The sequence below is a fragment of the Oncorhynchus mykiss genome, chromosome 1 (genome assembly GCF_057628025.1).
Source record: "Oncorhynchus mykiss isolate SJ-2025 chromosome 1, ASM5762802v1, whole genome shotgun sequence".
Lineage (NCBI taxonomy): Eukaryota > Metazoa > Chordata > Actinopteri > Salmoniformes > Salmonidae > Oncorhynchus > Oncorhynchus mykiss.
Window position 1 is genome coordinate 15907430 of NC_143022.1, and position 23148 is coordinate 15930577.

General features: G+C 43.3%; 1 protein-coding gene across 1 annotated transcript in view; it reads right to left on the minus strand.

The window, feature by feature from the left end:
- Positions 1-18321, minus strand: part of LOC110486637 (calcium/calmodulin-dependent protein kinase type IV) — a 29109-nt gene extending 10788 nt beyond the window's left edge. The window contains exons 1-6 of the mRNA XM_021558509.3: positions 18035-18321; positions 17346-17487; positions 15352-15430; positions 15197-15259; positions 13768-13850; positions 13130-13202 (exon numbers count right to left, since the gene is read on the minus strand). Of these exons, the coding sequence (XP_021414184.2) occupies positions 13130-13202; positions 13768-13850; positions 15197-15259; positions 15352-15430; positions 17346-17452 (405 nt within the window). The 5' untranslated portion in view covers positions 17453-17487; positions 18035-18321. The remainder of the gene's footprint in view (positions 1-13129; positions 13203-13767; positions 13851-15196; positions 15260-15351; positions 15431-17345; positions 17488-18034) is intronic.
- Positions 18322-23148: the final 4827 nt, after the last annotated feature.

Here is a 23148-nt window from a genome sequence, read left to right on the forward strand (position 1 = left end):
TGGACACCCTTGCTGTACGTGCTATGAAAATGTATTGCTACAGCCCTAATTACAGTTAACCAGGCCATCCGATGTATTGTTCTAGTAATCAAGGGCATCCAAACCCAGGACCTGTCACAGTTATGCAGCTGGAAACGAGTTCTGCCACCTATAAATATGGAGTTGAAGTTGTAGTTGAGTACAAAAAAAGTGTCCTAAGAAAGACAGGCCCTTTTTAACTAGGCACACTTCTACCAATGTCAACGATAACATGTGTGCGGACTAGATGACAGACATGTTCGGCGTTGAAACTTGAAGAACAGAGAGCAGGTCAAACAGATCGTAGCTTGAGGAGAGAATTGCTGTGGGACCTGAGGGATTCAGACCAATCAGGGCATCATTTAATTGAATTTAAACTGTAAATGAGCAGCCCCTGATCTAAAATTGACTCAACAGATGGGGCCCATTGCTGCAGTCACTCAGAGGCTCTTTGACTGCTCTTAACATCCTCCCTGTCACTCAAAAGTCAAGAGAGTTCCAACTATGACTACTGGACTCGTTTTCTAACTATTCCATGAAAGCGTAGAGTGAAATTTGAAGGAAACATTGCTCCTACAAAAAATGTAATTATGGAACTATGAATAGAATGTGTTAATATACTGTACGGTCTTGGTCTGATAATGTGCTTTTGGATTTCTGTTTGATTATTAACTAGATTTTATTATTATTAACTTTTTTTTGCCCTCTTCCATTCAAAGAATCAGCCAGAGGTTCAGGTACGTTCAATTATTTAAATGTTGCTCTCTGGACTGTTGATTGTTGAACCCCTATGTTTCCCCCTATCAATACACCATTACTGCACTGATCAACTTCCACAATCTTTTATTTGTGGCAAGTTTATAGTTTATGCAAGTTTGTTAATATGTCTGTGTTTGTTTCCTCGCATGTTCTGGGTTTTTGGTGGAGTAATTCGATCATGATGGAGCTGGCTTAGCTAGGCCACAGTGAACTGGCCTGGTCAGGCTCCTAATATCCTCATTACATGGTTACAGAACACTCATTAGGACAGTAAAAAGATCTCTGTACATTACAGTCAATTCTCCCATGTGGTTTATTGGCAACAGCTGTTTCTACCAGACAGGTCTTCAAAGTGCTGTAATGTACTTAAGTAAAAATACTTTAAAGTACTACTTAAGTCGTTTTTTTTTGGGGGGGGGGGTCTGTACTTTACTTTACAATTTATATTTTTGCCAACTTTTAGTACATTCCTAGAAAAATAATGTAATTTTTACTCCATACATTTTCCCTGACACTCTAAAGTACTTGTTAGATTTTGACTGAAAAATTGTCCAATTCACACACTACCAATTGGGAAGAAAAAGGGGTAAAAAGTACTATTAAAAAAACTAGGGCTGACCCCATTTAGTTGTTTGGTCGATAGGCTGTTGGTCAACCAACATTTCTTTAGTCGAGCAGTCACAACATATATATTTTTTTCATGGTGCACAAGTCACCTGTCTGATTCGTGCCAGTCTCAGTGGACTAATTCATTGCAGGGACCACAGGGATGGCACAGTCCATCCCTCTAAGACGTGAAACTGGAATTGTATGTGGTTATATTATGTAAAAATAATGGTGCAACACTAATAAATCAAATATTATTTTAGAACAAATGCACTTTCTCCCACGTTGGATATGGTTGCTGTCCGTGGTTCTGAAGCATAATCTTCAATGTGCCGTAGAATTTACGACTTTCCCTATGTTGCTATGTGCATAATAGCAAATTGAACCAGCATATTGGGATTGATGACAATGTGGTGAAGGCAGCAGGAGCACAGCCTAAAGCCTTCTTCAGACGGGATTAGTATACTGAGGGTGGTCGGGTAATGTAATTATGAGCACAAGCACAAAACACCACATCTGTCATTTTAGTCCAGTCCGAATCTGCCATGGCGGCAATTTGCACATGGCAGGAGAGTAACAATTCCAGCCAGAATAACCTAATGAACTCCAAGGTCCTCTGATAATACTAGTCCCGTGTGAATCGACATCCCTGTGTTTTGTGAGAAATGTCTTGGTTTGACAGGTGTTGCTCACGGTTTGAGCAAGAAAACAATAACTGATTGGATAAATTGAACGAAGTGCTGCGCAAATCCTATATATGAAGGGCCTACATGTATTAACTTTCACAGTGAATCCTATATATGAAGGGCCTACATGTATCAACTTTCACAGTGAATGCTATATATGAAGGGCCTACATGTATCAACTTTCACAGTGAATGCTATATATGAAGGGCCTACATGTATCAACTTTCACAGTGAATCCTACATATGAAGGGCCTACATGTATCAACTTTCACAGTGAATGCTATATATGAAGGGCCTACATGTATCAACTTTCACAGTGAATGCTTTTGTACATATGTTTTGAGCGTATGAATTGAATATTGGCAAATTAGTTAAGTAAAAAATATTGCGTCTATTTAATGTGTCACGACTTCCGCCGAAGTTGGTCCCTCTCCTTGTTCGGGCGGCGTTCGGCGGTCGCCGACCTTCTAGCCATCGCTGATCCTCTTTTCATTTTCCTTTGGTTTTCTCTTGTCTTCCATCATACCTGGTTCCAATTCCATCAATTACATGTTGTGTATTTAACCCTCTGTTCCCCCTCATGTCCTTGTGGGTGATTGTTTGTTGTAAGTGCTGGTGCGTGTCTGTCCTGGTGTGAGTCGGGTTATGTGCCCATTATTTGATTGTTCTGTTTTCGGGTGAGTTTTTGTTATTAAACTGTGCCGTTTGGAAACACAGTTCTTGCTCTCCTGCGTCTGACTTCTCTGCCGCCAGTACGCACCCCATACATCATGTAATCCTTGCTGTTAATAGCTCGCAAAGCAGCACACAACTGACCTAACCGTTTGCAGGGGCGGAGACAGTGGGGTGTCTGGGGTTTCATTCGCTACTGGCAGTTTGATGCTGATTGACATCTCATTTCACCTTTAGTTGAATGAAGCATTTATTTTGACGTTCGGTGGCGCATTTTTCAAATCAAGGACGAGGAAGAGAGAATATTAACGTTGGTTGCGAGACACAGAAGAAGAAGAAGAACATACAGAACAAGAATAGAGAATATTTCCACAGCTCCACAAGCTCTTTTCGCGATTGGCAAAAGCATTATATTTGAAGTAAGTTTTAATGTTTAGCATCAGGTTTAGTTTTCCTGAACAACTTTACGTAAGTTGAGTCTCTGTGTAAGTTAACGTTAGTCCTTTGGCTCCATTAACAGACAGTTAATCAGAAAAGAGAGATCGGTTCCCAATTTAGCTTAACATTATGTTTACATCTGTGCTAGTAATACACACATACATTGCAGTGACGTAAGTTACAGTATACAAATGTTTAGCTAATGTGGGGTGACTAGTAGGCTACAGCTGTCAGTGTTCAGCTGAGTAACATTCAGCCATTTAATTCCATTAACTCAGTTAGATTTTCGTACTTGAACTCAAAACAAAAAATTGTTATTATCAATCTGTTAACATTACCCAAATGATTACCACAATTTGCAGATAGCCTGTTTGCTATCGTAAAGGTGTAATAAATTATAGCTAGCTAAGTTACTTACTGCAGAGGAGAGCTAGCCATGATCTAACTAGTAACTTAAAATCAACTACCAGTCTAAGGCACAGTCATGATAATGGGGAATTGTAATTAAGGTTGAGATTGGACTAAAATGTGGGTAATTGGATGCTTAGATGAAAACATCTTATTTTTGCATAGGGTCAATTAAACATGAAAAGAAATGGAGAGATATACTTATTTTTAAAGAAGCACAAACAGGCAGATCAGGTACAAACAGACCCGAGACCTTGCATCACCACCGGACCCCAGAGCAGCTCCCTACCTGAGGCTAGTCAGAGTCAGTGTGATCAGACTTCACAAGGACCCAGTCTACCACCACCAGGTCAGAGCAGCTCCCTGCCTGAGGCTAGTCAGAGTCAGTGTGGTCAGACTTCACAAGGACCCAGTCTACCACCACCAGGTCAGAGCAGCTCCCTACCTGAGACTAGTCAGAGTCAGTGTGGTCAGACTTCACAAGGACCCAGTCTACCACCAGGTCAGAGCAGCTCCCTGCCTGAGGCTAGTCAGAGTCAGTGTGGTCAGACTTCACAAGGACCCAGTCTACCACCACCAGGTCAGAGCAGCTTCCTACCTGAAGCTAGTCAGAGTCAGTGGGGTCAGACTTCACAAGGACCCAGTCTACCACCAGGTCAGAGCAGCTCCCTACCTGAGGCTAGTCAGAGTCAGTGTGGTCAGACTTCACAAGGACCCAGTCTACCACCACCAGGTCAGAGCAGCTCCCTACCTGAGGCTAGTCAGAGTCAGTGTGGTCAGACTTCACAAGGACCCAGTCTACCATCAGGTCAGAGCAGCTCCCTACCTGAGGCTGCTAGTCAGAGTCAGTGTGGTCAGACTTCACAAGGACCCAGTCTACCACCAGGTCAGAGCAGCTCCCTACCTGAGGCTAGTCAGAGTCAGTGTGGTCAGACTTCACAAGGACCCAGTCTACCACCAGGTCAGAGCAGCTCCCTACCTGAGGCTAGTCAGAGTCAGTGTGGTCAGACTTCACAAGGACCCAGTCTACCACCACCAGGTCAGAGCAGCTCCCTACCTGAGCCTAGTCAGAGTCAGTGTGGTCAGACTTCACAAGGACCCAGTCTACCACCACCAGGTCAGAGCAGCTCCCTACCTGAGCCTAGTCAGAGTCAGTGTGGTCAGACTTCACAAGGACCCAGTCTACCACCAGGTCAGAGCAGCTCCCTACCTGAGGCTAGTCAGAGTCAGTGTGGTCAGACTTCACAAGTATTGAAAACATTTTATGTGCACTGTAATGCACATTATTTGAATTTGGTTCTTGTCAAGGCTGTAAAATCAGTGCCTGAGGCAGTTAACTTTCCTGCAGAAGCTTTATAACTTTGTATCTGGCTCAGATGTTCATCTCAAGTGGTTCAGAAATCAGAAAGAGATGTATCCGCAGCAGCCCAGGGAACTACAGAGACTTACGGATGTGTTCAGAAAGAGCTGTATGCACAGCAGCAGCCCAGGGAACTACAGAGACTTACGGATGTGTTCAGAAAGAGCTGTATGCACAGCAGCAGCCCAGGGAACTACAGAGACTTACGGATGTGTTCAGAAAGAGCTGTATGCACAGCAGCAGCCCAGGGAACTACAGAGACTTACGGATGTGTTCAGAAAGAGCTGTATGCACAGCAGCAGCCCAGGGAACTACAGAGACTTACGGATGGATGTAAGATGGGCCTGCAGATACATGGCATGCAGTAATCTGAGGGACAGGCTTCCAGCAGTTCTGAGAGTGCTACAGGATATCACACTTGGAAATAGTGGTGATAGATCAGTTGAGGCAAGGAGCCTTCTTTCTCAGATAGATTTACATTTCATAGGGCTTTTGGTTACCTTTTGTAAAGTGCTTGGTGATGCCAAATGTCTTTTTGACATACTCCAATCAAGCTCTCTTGACCTAGCAAGGGCTGTGGATCTAGTAGGTGCTGTGGGTCTAGTAGGTGCCCTTACAGACACATTACAGGACTACAGAAGTGAGGGTTACTTTGGAGAACTATGGAAAGAGGTTGAAGAGATTGCAGAGCACTGCAAAATAAGTGTTCAATCAGTGTGTAAAACACAGCCTAAAACAAGCTTAAGATTTCACGACTCACTGATGATGAGCACTGTAGGACAGAAAAATAGTGACCAAAGTGATGGTGAGAGCTTCCAAAGAGCTGTCTTTTATCAGGTGCTTGACAGTCTCACAGCGGAGCTGCAGAGGTGTTTTTCAAAGAAGAATTGTGAGATAATGCAAGGGGTCCAGTCTCTCAACCCAGAGAGGACAACATTCTTGAATGAGGAGCCTGTTTACCTTTGCTCAGACCTCTGAGTCAGATTTAGAGGACCTCAAACATGAGGTTCATCAAACCAAGCGGCTTCTTGATAGGAGAGAGAAAGGAGGAAGGGACAGACCGTCTACTCTCCTAGACTTGGTTGTGTTTCTAGAACCTTATAAAGAGGTCTTCCATGAGCTATTTTGACTTTGTAAGATTTCTGTTGTTACACCAGTCAGCAGTGCTTCTTGCGAGAGAAGCTTCTCAGCTTTTAAACTGATTAAAACCCTCCTTAGGACAACAATGGTTGATGACAGGTTAAGTCAAGGAGGGCACGCTCCCTCAACATGGATGAGTTTGTGAAACATTTTGTGCCAGTTCTCACCAGAACCGCAGAACTTTGCTGTTTTAAATCTACCTAGGATCATTTGGCACTTAGGCAGTCCCTCTGGTGAGAGAGAGAGAGACAGAGAGAGAGAGAGAGAGAGAGAGAGAAAGAGAGAATTGAGCTGCAGTTCCGAGGTAGAGACACTGACTATTCATAGTATGTTAAAGAATTCTAGTTAAGTAACCCTTTTGGACCACACTATCTGCCACATTGAAGATGTGAATTATCACTTCTACCTCTGATCAGCAATCATAGGATTCACCCCTGAAGTACCCTTGGCCACCTCCTTGGCTATCCCCTGGTCACCTCCTTGGCCACCCACTGGCCACCCCCTGGCCACCCCCTTGGCCACCTCCTTGGCTATCCCCTGGTCACCTCCTTGGCCACCCACTGGCCACACCCTGGCCACCCCCTTGGCCACCTCCTTGGCTATCCCCTGGTCACCTCCTTGGCCACCCACTGGCCACCCCCTGGCCACCCCCTGGCCACCCCCTTGGCCACCTCCTTGGCCACCCCCTGGCCACCCCCCTAGGATTCACCCCTGAAGTAGCCTTGGCCACCCCCTTGGCCACCCCCTTGGCCACCTCCTTGGCCACCCCCTGGCCACCTCCTTGGCCACCCCCTGGCCACCCCCTTGGCCACCCCCTGGTTACCCCCTTGGCCACCCCCTGGCCACCTCCTTGGCCACCCCCTGGCCACCTCCTTGGCCACCCCCTTGGCCACCCCCCTGGCCACTTCCCTGGCCACCCCCTTGGCCACCCCATCGCCACCCCTTGGCCACCTCCTTGGCCACCTCCTTGGCCACCCCCTTGGCCACCCCCTTGGCCACTTCCCTGGCCACCCCCTGGCCACCTCCTTGGCCACCTCCTTGGCCACCCCCTTGGCCACCCCCCTGGCCACTTCCCTGGCCACCCCCTTGACAACCCCATCGCCACCCCTTGGCCACCTCCTTGGCCACCTCCTTGGCCACCCCCTTGGCCACCCCCCTGGCCACTTCCCTGGCCACCCCCTTGGCCACCCCCTTGGCCACCCCCTTGGCCACCCCCTGGCCACCTCCTTGGCCACCCCCTTGGCCACCCCCTTGACAACCCCATCGCCACCCCTTGGCCACCCCCTGGCCACCTCCTTGGCCACCCCCTTGGCCACCCCCCTGGCCACTTCCCTGGCCACCCCCTTGGCCACCCCCTTGACAACCCCATCGCCACCCCTTGGCCACCCCCTTGGCATTTAGGACATCTACTGCAGATCGAAATATATTCACGCTTAGAAGAAAAACCTCAAGGCTTCCTTCACAACTGTCAGTTTCTTTAAAAGAATTACAGGGAGGGGGCAGTTTGGAAAAAAATTATTCTGTCCGAATCTTCGGACATTCTGGGGTAATAATTACATTACCAACGTTCTGTAGTAATACATGTCCCGTGCGAATAGGTCTTTGCCTAAGAAATCTGAGATCTTGCTTCTGTTGAGCACCAAGCCTCATGCAAAGGCAAAATGTTGGATTAAGCAATTTCACAGATAAAGGCTTTACAATTTGTGGGCGTTAGAACAGACGGTTTACTTATACTTATAATTGATTTAGTGTTTTTTTACACTGTTCCAAACAGGCAAAAAATGATATTTCAATCTTGTTTGTCACACAAAATACACACAGCTTTCGCTCCTGTACCCTCATTATCATTAGTAGGGTTAGTATAGAACCACCATGTCATTATCATTAGTAGGGTTAGTATAGAACCACCATGTCATTATCATTAGTAGGGTTAGTATAGAACCACCATGTCATTATCATTAGTAGGGTTAGTATAGAACCACCATGTCATTATCATTAGTAGGGTTAGTATAGAACCACCATGTCATTATCATTAGTAGGGTTAGTATAGAACCACCATGTCATTATCATTAGTAGGGTTAGTATAGAACCACCATGTCATTATCATTAGTAGGGTTAGTATAGAACCACCATGTCATTATCATTAGTAGGGTTAGTATAGAACCACCATGTCATTATCATTAGTAGGGTTAGTATAGAACCACCATGTCATTATCATTAGTAGGGTTAGTATAGAACCACCATGTCATTTTCATTAGTAGGGTTAGTATAGAACCACCATGTCATTATCATTAGTATGGTTAGTATAGAACCACCATGTCATTATCATTAGTAGGGTTAGTATAGCACCACCATGTCATTATCATTAGTAGGGTTAGTATAGAACCACCATGTCATTATCATTAGTAGGGTTAGTATAGAACCACCATGTCATTATCATTAGTAGGGTTAGTATAGAACCACCATGTCATTATCATTAGTAGGGTTAGTATAGAACCACCATGTCATTATCATTAGTAGGGTTAGTATAGAACCACCATGTCATTATCATTAGTAGGGTTAGTATAGAACCACCATGTCATTATCATTAGTAGGGTTAGTATAGAACCACCATGTCATTATCATTAGTAGGGTTAGTATAGAACCACCATGTCATTATCATTAGTAGGGTTAGTATAGAACCACCATGTCATTATCATTAGTAGGGTTAGTATAGAACCACCATGTCATTATCATTAGTAGGGTTAGTATAGAACCACCATGTCATTATCATTAGTAGGGTTAGTATAGAACCACCATGTCATTATCATTAGTAGGGTTAGTATAGCAGCCTTGTATTACCACCATTGATCTAAGAGCCCATCCTGTTTAGTCGTAATACCGTATCTTACTGAGGCCTATATTTCAATATACTGTATAGGCTACTGTATCTGTCAATCAATCATTCACACAACATACAATACATTCATGCTTTGAACTGCAACCAACCATTTTCATTTTAAAATTAAATAACAAAGGGAGCTTTGAATAATTAGTCTAAACAATAAATAAACCACAATTCACAAATGCATGCACCTGTTTTTAGTCTGGTTTATATTTAGATTTCTTTAGTTAGAACAGAATCTCTGGTACACTTATTTATTTAGTGTTGTTTACACTGTTCCAAATAGTCAGACAAAATTATAATATTGTAATCTAAGAGCAACTGTTTGCCACGCCTAATACTCGCACCTAATACTCGCACCTAATACTCACGCCTAATTCTCACGCCCAATACTCACGCCCAATACTCACGCCCAATACTCACGCCCAATACTCACGCCCAATACTCACGCATAATATTCATGCATAATACTCACGCCTAATACTCATGCCTACCACTCACACCTAATACTCACGCCTACCACTCACACCTAATACTCACGCCTACCACTCACACCTAATACTCACGCCTACCACTCACACCTAATACTCACGCCTACCACTCACACCTAATACTCACGCCTACCACTCACACCTAATACTCACGCCTACCACTCACACCTAATACTCACGCCTACCACTCACACCTAATACTCACGCAACCCTTGCTCCTTTATCCTCCTCTTTCTTGATTTGGATTTTTCTTGACTCAAGTAGTATTTTACTATGTGACTTTCACTTTTAATTGAGTTATTTTCTATTAAGGTATCTTTACTTTTACTCAAGTATGACAATTTCGTGTTTTTTCTTCCACTGGGTCTTCATAAGGTCTGTCATTTGAACAGTCATCATCATGACTGTGCCAAGGTCAGGACCTCTCTAGTATAGGTACATCTATACAGTGGGCCTCATCACCCACCCAGAGAGGCCGTATGAGGAGACTTCTAATGACCTAGTCAAAATATTTGCCTGGTTTCCAGGGTGACTTGGCCTGGGGCGGCTTACAACACTCACTCGTCATTACCGCACACTTCCCTTCCGGGCTGCGAACGCCGGGACTCATTCTGGGAAATTAGCCAGCGACGTCTCCAAGAAAGCCTGTGGTTACGCCCTGGGTCTGCCATTAGTTAGTTAGCATCGGCACTAAGTGCCTGGCCTGACTGCTATTTGTTCTAATGGAAAACTTGATTCACTCCCCTGCCAGACTGTCTATTGATGGGTCCCCGCTCAGAACCTTTTGAAACCATCTCTCCTGAGATGCTCCGGCTCTGTCTGCCTGGGGGAAAGGTCGTAAATCAGAGAATCAGCTGCCATTAGCGCTGGCTCTGCGCTGCAGAACGCTAGCTTGGCTGGATGGGGAGGGTCCAAAGTACACCCATGACTCATAGCGGTGTCGAGCTGTGTTAATTAAGTTTGTGTGCCTGGGCTCTGGACAGATGTTGTTTTTTAACAAGATGACAAAAAACCAGTGAGAATCAGGACCAGCCTGCTAGAAACAGTACAGAACACTTTGATCTCTATGGGGATCCGTTACACACAAACTAAAGCTTGAATCATGTTGAAAGATTTCTGGACACATTTTTTTTTGATTTAAGGGAAAATGTTATGGACTCATGGAGGCTTGATTAAATAGGCCTATTTCATCTACAGAAAAAGACGTATGAAATCATAATGGATTTATAGGTGATATTGTAAAACAATGTCGGTGCTAGACATCTATATCGGCTTGCTGTCATTAAAAATACTCCTGCACAGGTGTATATGAGTCACAAGTTACAACCTACTGGTTCTACTGTATATCCCTACAGAGCAAAAACCTGCTCCAGAGCACTCAGGACCTCAGACTGGGGTGGAGGTTCACCTTCCAACAGGACAACGACCCTAAGCACACAGCCAAGACAATCTTGCTTTGTCACTATGGGGTATTGTGTGTAGATTTTAGGATTAAAGGCTGTAACGTAACAAAATGTGGAAAAGGTGAAGGGTTCTGAATACTTTCCGAATGCTCTGTACATCCCTATGGAATGGCCTACGCACAGAGGCTAAATGGAAATTCCATAATTTGGTGTTTTGTTGATGGTGGTGAAAAACGCTGTCTTAGGCGTCACTCCAGAATCTCCCCTAAGTGTTCAATTGGGTTGAGGTCTGGTAACTGAGACACACAGAGACACCGTTTAAACCTCCTATGCTCCTTTGAGAACCCTCTTTCAAATTCACTGAGATTCACAATTCACAATTTGAGATTCAAATTCACAATTCTTCTAGCCATGGTAACCAAAATAATCATAAATAACTGCCCATTTTTATATATGACCCTAAGCATGATGGGATGTTAATTGTTTAATTAACTCAGGAAACACACCTGTGTGGAAGCACCGGCTTTCAATATACTTTGTATCCTTCATTTACTCAAGTGTTTCCTATATTTTGGTAGTTACCTGTGTGTAGGGAACATGCAGTGCATGACGGTAAAAATAGCCCTGAGGTGATTAACTATGAGATGAAGCAGTGAGGGGAAAATCACCCACAATTAAACAAAATAAAAAAACTTGAACTCTGCATTGCCCCTTCTCTCTGTCACTCTCTCTCTCACACACACACACACACACACACACACATGCCTCAATACACACACACACACATGGCTCAATACACACACACACACACACACACACACACACACACACGCCTCAATACACACACACACACACACACATGCCTCAATACACACACACACACACACACGCCTCAATACACACACACACACATGCCTCAATACACACACACACACACACACACATGCCTCAATGCACACACACACACGCACACACACACACATGCCTCAATGCACACACACACACACACACACACACACACACACACACAAACACACCTCAATGCAGACACACACACACACATGCCTCAATGCACACACACGCACACACACACACACACACACACAATCATAAACAAATGATGAACCCTTACTCCAGTTTTAAAGCGCATGTTTCCCACCACACAGCCACCGGTGTTAAGAATGCTTTAGAAACCAAAAGCAGTGTTCTAATGGGCTGGACGGCAGCGGCCTGGTTGTCAGACAGACACATACTCACTGTTACATAACAGGCAGCCCACATCCCTGCTGCCTCTCTTAGTCAGAAGATTAAGAGTGGGGGGGGGGGGGGGGGGGGGGGGGGTGATGGCTCTCTGAGAGGATTATTTCACACTTGCGGCGCACAAAACACACATGCGCACGGATACACGCACGTGCGTAGAGTCACTCAAACACACGTACACTCTCTCTCACACACACACACCTATCTGCCATTCCTCAAACTGAGACTGATGACACATCTGACCCATATCTACCACCCAGAGAAACATAGTGGGTGTGTGTGTGTGCAGCCAAGCCTCTATTGTAGCTGCATGTATAATGGGATAACAATACAGGCTCTAACACTATTCCTCTGGTTGATATTCATTGATGCCATTGCCAAGTCCTACACCCCAAAACATTTGTTTAGTGGCATTTTCCACTGGCTAAATTATCATCTACTATTTTTGGGGGTTCAGATACCATTCAACCTGAAACACCACTCAATGCCGGCTGCAAGTTAAGGGCAGTGATTGCAGTTGCACATACTGCCCCCCCCCCCCCCCCCCCGAAAATAACAATCTGAACATATTGACCTTTAAAGATGAAATGTGATTATGACTCAAAGTAAGTGTACAGTTAAGTCTCATAATTCAGTGCAGTGACTGGACACAGTAGGTCATGGATAAGAGCAAACTTGAAACAAATGTAACTTTAAGCCTTAAAGTATGTGTATTTTCTTATAATTTTCCTAAGGATAAGAGACCTGTCTCGATTGAACAAGCTTTGTCAAAACATCATTACTGAAAAGTCTCCCTCAGCTCGATGTTGACCTGTCTTCTATTGAAGCCAAATGATGCAATCAAACTGAAAGACAAGATACGCAGCAGCAGCAGCATCTCTCTCCTCTCTGCATAGAGGCGTGATGTGCATCTAAGAAGTCATTCTAAATTCCAAGGCATTTGATTTCATAAGGCACAGTCCTACTCAACAGCTCATCAGTGGCCATTCAATCACATCTCTTACCGCCACTGCCTCCAGAATCTGCTTGATGACGTGGGCAGCATCTCTCTCGCTGTAATACCCTCTCTCCACAATCCTGAAAGAGCAGAAAGAGACAAACGGACAGGGAGTCAAAATGTTACACGGAGTTCAAATGCCCCACTTTGAGAGATTATTAAATTCTTAACTCTGTGAAAGTCAGAAAACATGAAGAGAGAATTGTAGCCAGTTGTTACTGTCAAACTTTGCTAAACCTATAAGGTGATAGGAGGATAAAGAGATTAGATTTTTTCATTTATTTACAGTGCTATTATATCAAAATAAAACAGAACAGTAGAGAAAGAGTCTATGATATTGCGCAATAGTCATAATGAGTTCTACAGATTGGGTGGGGCCTGTGCTCCAACCAGTCTTCTAATCGTTTCCTTGGTAACAGTGCTGGTGAGGGCCATTACACATTTCATTTTCTAATCCTTTTATACTCTGTATCTTAATAAAGCCAGTGTCATACATGTCTGCTAATGACAAAGCAGAGAAATGGAACGGGGGGATCGCATGAGGCCACTGGTTCCACCTCTGGCCCCGCCGAATTGAAACCAATTTCAGCAAGGATTTGAGGATTAGACAGGGTCATAGGGGTGGTATATTTTGGGCGTAATCACCTGTCAAAGAGTTCGCCTCCGGTCACCAGCTCCAAGATGAGGGCAATGTCTGTCTCGGTCTCAAAAATCTCCTTCAGGCGGATCTGAGGAAGATGAGAGGAAGATGAGGAAGAAAAACACTAAATGTTGGAAAAACACAAGCCAACATATCAACAATATTAATGCAAACAGAAAGAAGAAGTCAACATTAATGTTAATTTCAATCATGCTCTTATAAATAGTTAATAAAACAATATACAATTAACAAAAATATAAACGCAACATTTAAAGTGTTGGTCCGATGTTTGAGCTGAATTTAAAAAAATCTCAGAAATGTTCCATACTCACAAAAAGCTTGTTTCTCTCAAATCCATCCACTTGACAGGTGTGGCATATCAAGAAGCTGATTAAACAGCATGATCATTACACAGGTGCACCTTGTGCTGGGGGCAATAAAAGGCCACTCTGAAATGTGTAGTTTTGTCACACAACACAATGCCACAGATGTCTCAAGTTGAGGGAGTGTGCAATTAGTATGCTGATTGCAGGAAGGTCCACCAGAGCAGTTGCCAGCGAATTTCATGTTAATTTCTCTACCATAAGCCGCCTCCAATGTCGTTTTAGATCATTTGGCAGTACGTCCAATCGTGCTCATAACCGCAGACCACGTGTAACCACGCCAGCACAGGATCTCCTACATCTGGCTTCATTGCCTCTGAGATTGTCAGACCAGCCACCCGAACAGCTGATGAAACTGTGGGTTTGCACAACTGAAGAAATTCTCCACCAACCATCTTAGGGGAGCTCATCTGCGGGCTTGTCGTCCTCACCAGGGTCTTGACCTGAATGAAGTTCGGCGTTGTAATTGACTTCAGTGGGCAAATGCTCACCTTTAAAGCCACTGGCACACTGGAGAAGTGTGCTCTTCACAGATGAATCCCAGTTTCAACTGTACCTGGCAGATGGCAGACAGCATGTATGTGGGGAAGTGGTTTGCTGATGTCAACATAGTGAACAGAGTGCCCCATGTTGGCGGTGGGGTTATGGTATGGTCACGCATAAGCTACGGACAACAAACATAATTGCATTTTATCGATGGCAATTTGAATGCACAGAGATACCATGAAAAGATCCTGAGGCCCATTGTCGTGCTATTCATCCACCGTCATCACCTCATGTTTCAGCATGATAATCCACGGCCCATGTAGCAAGGATCTGTACACAATTCCTGGAAGCTGAAATTGCCCAGTTCGTCCATGGTCTGCATACTCAGCAGTGTATATCAAAACATTCTAGTTACTAGTGTCCAACAACAAGTCACCACTAGTGTTCATGTAAATCATGGTTAGGCTTAGAAAAGGGTTTTAAAACATTTTTTAAAGTGGTGTCTCGGATATTAAAAAATATATTTCTAAAAATAACGGGGTTTTTTTTAACTGTAAAAGCTTACAATATTTGGGTGGGAAAGTCGCAGCAGAACTCCAATTTCAGTCCGCACTATTTTCTTGTCAATCTGAAATGGAATGAATGAGAATGAGAGTGCATTAATATGATATTATACATAGTCTAACTCAGCTTTTCAAAATGGCCGAAAGAAGGACTCACAGTCTTCTTCAGGACCTTTGCAGCATAGGGCTTCTGCGTCTGCTTCTCCTCGGTGCGAAACACCACTGACGTAGCCCCCCTGGGAAGAAGAACAATCAATCAACATAAACAACTATGATCAAATGGTTGTCTCTCCATAGTGCAATGATTCAGCATTTTAGCTCTGCTCATGAACTGCTTATGAATCATTATTTCATTGTTTGTAAGTATTATGTCATTTGCTCATATCAACATAAGTAAATACATATATGTATAAATCATTTTATTATAAGCACTTTTAGTCATACATAGAGTAAATCAAGAACAACAGATCGTTACATGTAATTACTTAATTCAATGGTAAACAAACTATGTAATAACGTTTCTAAGCATTTCATAAGCTGACTTCCATCTAAAGCATTACAACGACAACTCCATGTAACATGTGGCCAATGTAGAGTGTCAATGGAGAGCCATTAGATGTCCATCCACATTCTTATGGCAAATAGGGATATAAAAGTCATTGTAGAGGGAAACATGAAAAAAAAGCTATTCAGAGCCATGACACCACTACATGAGTGAGCAGAGGGTAGCTCTAAGTATGAGCTCAAACCATGAGTAATCTGTTGATTTGTGACTGGGCTGTCTTGTGTTGTCTGGTGCTTTGAAATCTACTTGTAAATCTAGAGATAATTTCCTGGCCAAATGTACACTGAGTGTACAAAACATTAAGGACACCTGCTCTTTCCATGACATAGACTGACCAGATGAATGGCGGTGAAAACTATGATCCTTTATATGATCCTTTATATATGTTAAATGTGTTAAATCCACTTCATTCAGTTTAGAAGAAGGGGAGGAGAAAGGTTAAAAAAACATTTTTAAGCCTTGAGACAATTGGAGACATGGGTTGTGTGTGTGTCATTCAGAGGGTGAATAGGCAAGACAAAAGATTTAAGTGCCTTTGAACGGGGTATGGTAGTAGGTGCCAGGTGCACTGGTTTGTGTCAAGAACTGCAACGCTGGTGGGTAGCTCAACAGTTTCCTGTGTGTATGAAGAATGGTCCACCACCCAAAGGACATCCAGCCAACTTGACACAACTGTGGGAAGAATTGGAATCAACATGGCGTTGTGGAACGCTTTCGACACCTTGTTGAATCCATGCCCAGACAAAATCTGTTCTGAGGACTAAATGGATGGGCTGGACATGCCGAGAGATGAGTTCGGATTGGTCTTCCATGTAGCATGCTTCTGTCTATAACATGAGCTGCTCTGTATGTGTAGGTAATCCTTTCTAATGCGGATTTTTGAAAGATCTCACAAAGAACTGCAACATTTTTGCTAATGCTCTTCACTTTCTGGAGGATGATCGTGCCATGCTGACTCTGACTCTGAAAATAAATCAGACGTTGAGGAAATCTCTGATTTAGATTTTAAAAAACATTTTCACTGAACCAGACATTAAACAGCGATCAACAGCGATCAACAGTTTTCTTTGTCACGAAAGAAGTTGACCGATGTTTTGAAGTCAGTGGAATGCCCAGTGGAAGCAGAGAATGGGAGCTAAGGAGATGGAGAAAATTCTGGCATTTGATTGCAAATATGTGGAGAGAGTTGAAAACAGAACACACAGAAGGCAGTTGTATAAAACCACTGTCTCCGGATTACATCTTCAAACTAAGAGCAACCATGGCATCTGTGACAGAGGGGGAGAAGCGTTCATCCATGTATAGGGGTAAAAGAGTCTAGCTAGCTACATTTTCAGATATTATATATTTCTAATTTTGTCAGAAAGTGTTTTCATTTCAAGTTAAAGTGTACTGTTAGCTAGCAAGCTAATGTTAGCTGGCTGGCTCACTAGCTAACGTTATGTGTATGATCTGTATAATAATATTATTTGTATCTTAGAAAGCCATTTTGCATTGCTAGTTATAGCCTAATGTTAGTTATGATGGTGATGATGCTGGTGGTGTTTACAAATTGGTGTCAATAAAGGAACAGTTCAGTACTCTACCTTCCCAGTTCAGGACCCATGGTGTAGAACTCTTCCATGGAGACATCTCTGCGCGATCCATCCACCCAGTATTCCACCGGGCTGGCGCTCGAGCGTGAGGTGGGCATGTTGATGTTGGCCAATCACACAAATCACAGGATTCCTGAGGAGCGCAAAGCCCAAACGCACACACACTACTTTTCCTCTTTTTAAGATTAAAACGTAATGTTCAGATTAGCAAAACGAAGAGAAGGCATTATGTTTAATGAATTCCCCCGCGCCAAATAACGACAAGCCATGTAAAGCTAACCAGTCTTTGGTTAACAACTCTCACTGTTATGTTCAGCCAAAGATAATCCAAATGTTTACGTTGACACACAGAAATATATTGTCAGCGCCGATATCAAAACCCATGTAAGCTTCGCATTACAGCGCAAGCTTAGTCACTGTGCAATATATCACGTAACAAAAATAATCCATTATTGTTCTATTATTTCAATGTACCGACACTATTTAATTCGCGCATTCATAACCATCCTTTACTCGAAGTTTACTGCACCATAACCACATTTGTCGCAGGTTCCATGGGGCCTCGCGGTGTGAATACCCGAATCCATAAACATATAGCCTACGCTTTGAATTTTTTGCAGCACAATCCCATCCACAACAGTGTACTCATGAAAACATTACTATATCATGCATCGAAGCACCTCAATAGTCCCGAGGTCTGTGACAATGAACAGTCCATGGTCCTATATAGAATTATTTAATTAAGCTGCGTCAATAATCATGATCCGTCAATAGGTCTATGTGTATGTTGTTTGATAATATTCGCAAATATAGATGTTGTCTCGCGGCTGATGCACGCTTCACTATTGGTCTCTATATGAACGCCCATCCAATGGTCTGCATTTATCTCGCTGTACAGTGTGTTCCTCCTTTCATCCTTGGTTTGGGGTGGGTAGGTGGTGGCTGTGAAGCTGGTGTATTCGGTGTTTGGGGGGGGGGGGGGGGGGGGGGTAGGAGGACCATCATACAGTCATTGAGGGGAATATGCTCTACGCCCTCCACAGATTTCTTCCAATCCGTTGCATTCACAGAAACCACAATCTGCGCTGCAATTGGAAGTCAAACAGTCAATCAAAGCCCCGGTCCACATATGGAATTGTATCGGGTATCCAACCAAAATGTCAATGAGGGGAATATCCCGATAATACGCCACTGATTTCAACGGTTGTCAACACTACTGGCAATCTATTTTTGATAATATGTGTCGAGGAACCCGGTGCCTAATCCTTAGATTCAGTATATTTAGTAGAAAAATATCAAATTATTTATCAATTCGGATTGTGAAAAATCATGTCCCGTCCGTTGTGCTTCCATTCTGAGTTCAGCACCATGGAAAGCTTCCCGCATCAACTCGGTGGTTATAGTGCGTACTAGACTAGTGAACGATTAGCACGTGACTGCAAATGGTGCCACGTACTAACGTCAGTTATCAAGAACACTTCAAGCAATACAACCATTAGAACTCTATCACTCAGCTTGTATGCTGTCCAGATAAGCCCCGCCAGGACACATCTTCAAAGCCCAGTGGCTTCCGGTTGTTTGCAGCATAAACAGGTGAACATATGCTGCCATATTGAGGCTCTTAATTAAGGCTATTTTACAAAATAATGTAGCAGTATTATGCAACACTTAAAATGAGTAACACATCCAAATCAAATCGTATTCCTCACATGCTTCCTACCCCTAACATTTTGAGATTACTGTAACAATAATAAAATGTATTCTTATGTAATCTTAGAAAGCCTGCATGTTCAGAGTCACAGGTCTGTGGAAATCTTCACAACTGCTATAATAATCTGCACACAATCTCAAAGGACAATGATCCACTTGTACAATGTACTTTAATGTCATCTCAACTAACTGCAATCCAGGTCATTTGGTTATGCTAGTAGATCAAGCACAGTGATAGCACATTAAGTTGTTGCATAAATAAACAAAATATCTGACATTGTATTCCCATTTGAACTTTGGTGTGCTTTTAAATGGTTGAAAGCACAGTGATATCACATTTAGGTGACAGCTAAACCAAAAATCAGACATGGATTTTCGATTGGAATTTGTTTGTGCTTTTATATAGTTAAACACATTGGGAATTCAACATACTTTTGGCAGTCTTTTTGGGGGGGGGTGAAAATAGGTTGGAATCTCATTGATAAACATATCTCCCAAATATTACCCAATTCTCCACTTTGAAATGATGTGGTGTTCCCAGTGCGATGCCACTACTACTGGAAATATTGTAATTAAAAATCAAATGAGTAGCCTTTCAACCCTTGTCTCTCCCGAGCCCGTACGGGAGTTGTAGCAATGAGACAAGATACTACTACAACAATTGGATACCACGAAATTGGGGAGAAAAAGGGGTAAAAAATAAATAAATAAAAACATTTAAAAAAGAAAGCACCAGCTGTTCCAGACGACTGTGTGGTAGCCAATGTGAGCAACACCTTTAAACAGGACGTGTACTCAAAGCATGCGAGGACCAACTGTCAAGTGACATTGACATTTTCAACCTCTCCTCAACCGAGTCTGTAATACCTGAATGTATTGCAGACCACCATAGTCCCTGTGTCCAAGGAAGCGAAGGTAACGTACGTAGCACTCAATGAACAGCATAGGTCCTTTTGTCCAGGTGGGAAAAGGCCGCGAATTGCTCATGCAAATTGGAGTGGGTCTAGGATATCTGGGAGGATGCTGGGAGGAGCCATGACCAGCCTTTCAAAGCACTTCATGGCTACCGACGATGACGCAATCTGAATCGCACTCCACGCGGCCTTTTCCCACCTGGACAAAAGGACCTATGTGAGAATGCTGTTCATTGACTACAGCTCAGTGTTCAACACCATAGTGCCCATCACTAAGCTAAGGACCCTGGGACTAAACACCTCTTTCTACAACTGGATCCTGGACTTCCTGGCGGACCACCTCCATGTGGTAAGGGTAGGCAACAATACGTCTGCCACTCTGATCCTTGTGTATTCCTTGTTCACCCATTACTACGTGGCCAAACACGACTCCAACACCATTATTACGTTTGCTGACGACACAACAGTGGTAGGCCTGATCACAGACAATGATGAGACAGCCTATAGGGAGGAGGTCAGAGACCTGGCAGTGTGGTTCCAGAACAACAACCTCTTCCTCAATGTGAGCAAGACAAAGGAGCTGATTGTGGACTACAGGAAAATGTGGGCCTCACAGGCCCCCATTAACATCGACGGGGCTGTAGTGGAGCGGGTCGAGAGTTTCAAGTTCCTTGGTGTCCATATCACCAACGAACTATAATGGTCCAAAAACACCAAGACAATCATGAAGAGGGCACAAAAAACATTTTCCACCTCAGGAGACTGAAAAGATTTGTCATGGGTCCCTTTGTTGTACTTGTTGTTCTTCATACTGGTTAAGATGAGCAAGAAGATGAGCACATCCACTGAAGTTGGCATTGTGATGTCAGACAGATCCTTGTTGTTCTGGAAATCTAGAGGAAGTCGACACTCATCCAGACCATCAAAAATGATTTATTTTTACTCAATTTGTAACTGTATTTATTAGAGAGGGGTAAAGAATGATTTTGTTCGGGCGCCAGGCCGGTATTAACCATGCCGAAAGGAAAAGAGTAGAATAGAGAGAGTACCACTACCAGACCCACACACATCAGCAGAAGAGACTGCCTAGAGTGTAGCCTGTTTACCAGATAGCCAGTGGAGAGAAAAATAACAGCACAGGGGTAACCAACAAGAATACCTCATACAATAATAATAATAATAATAATACTACTAATAATGGCAGAGCAATTTAACAGCAACTTCATACAAGAAAGAACCCAGTCATCAACAGAGGATTTGCAATAATATGTATTATCGTCCAGTGGAGGAGTGCAGAGGGTATGAATGTGGGGGGTGTTCATAGACAAAACAAAGGCCTTAAAAATGTCCACAATCTTCTCAGCCACATGTCATTAGTACACCTCAATACAGTTCACATAACAAGACACAACTTGCAAGCAACCTCCCTTTTAATTAAAATGTCTAAATACTTCTGGCAGGGCAATAATAGTCCAGCTCTAATGAACTTCAATAGGAAGTGCATTGGAAAAATAGAGAGTCTGTTGCAGGGTAAAGCACTGGAACGATAGAGCGAAGAGAGAAAGAGAAGAAGAGAGATCTTAGCTGTGGTCTTCAGGCGTGCAGGTGTACTGTCTGACTGTCCGATGGTTTGTTGGTTTGTATGTTAAAGCTTCGCAACAATGTTGCTACTAATCCATGCGATCCATAACGGGCGCGGTCCCAAACGAAAACAACCACGACCTAGAGCGATTACACCGATGATTGAGTTAAATACTTTATAAACTACACACGCTGAAAACAAACAAAACTTCTGCAGCACAGCACACACAATCAAACTGTCGCGCCACCCAAGAGCTCCTCCCCAAAGAGCTGAAGGAGCTCTCTTTATTTCCTCCTTCCTTACTGCTCATGCGCTCTTAAAGTGGCAGCGCACGGTGAAGGCTCCGAGCAGATTTCGCCACAAAATCTCTTTTAGCTCTGGGAAGTAGAAAGACAGAAGTTGCATCAGACTATATTTTCCCGTTTTCAGGTTAAGATCACAGAAAAGAAGAGGAAACATGAAATGAACATCCTGATTGGCCTTTCCCTCTGCTCAGTCAAGGATTAACTTCTGCACAGAGACTGTTTTTCAAATGCCAGCAATTCCTTTTGTAAACACATTTCTGATATGTTTCTGTTGTGTAGGGAAAGGCTTGAAGATGTCATTGCATTTCATTGGTAACTCTTGTGTTGTGAGCATCTTGGATGCCATCTCTATCAGTCTCACTTCATGTTCATTATCAACCCCTCCACTTTATGTGATGTAGAGCTCTGTGTAGATGTCCTTTCATAGAGAGTTTGGCTTCCAATATTTGTTGGTATTTCTTTCCCAGTTTAGCTTTAATTTCTTGCTGGGCTTTGAGAAGAGTTGGGCTTACAGCTAGGATAACAATGAGTATTATAAAACTATAAAATTGACTTTTTACATTTGAAAGTTAGTGAGAGAGAGAGAGACGAAAGTATTTCCCATGACTGTGCCTTAAAACCAAATGTTTTCCTGGCCCACCACTCCACCCTGGACTTGAACAGCCTCTATGACCAGGTCCACCTCTACAAGGCAGCAGTGCCCATCTTCGCCCGGACTCTAAAGGAGCTCGCTCTCATACAGTTTTATACTTGAACTTTGCGACCATTTGCCACATTTCAGGCTTCAAACATAAAGATATAAAACTGTATTTTTTTGTGAAGAATCAACAACAAGTGGGACACAATCATGAAGTGGAACGACATTTGTTGGATATTTCAAACTTTTTAACAAATCAAAAACTGAAAAATTGGCCGTGCAAAATTATTCAGCCCCCTTAAGTTAATACTTTGTAGCGCCACCTTTTGCTGCGATTACAGCTGTAAGTCGCTTGGGATATGTCTCTATCAGTTTTGCACATCGAGAGACTGACATTTTTTCCCATTCCTCCTTGCAAAACAGCTCGAGCTCAGTGAGGTTGGATGGAGAGCATTTGTGAACAGCAGTTTTCAGTTCTTTCCACAGATTCTCGATTGGATTCAGGTCTGGACTTTGACTTGGCCATTCTAACACCTGGATATGTTTATTTTTGAACCATTCCATTGTAGATTTTGCTTTATGTTTTGGATCATTGTCTTGTTGGAAGACAAATCTCCGTCCCAGTCTCAGGTCTTTTGCAGACTCC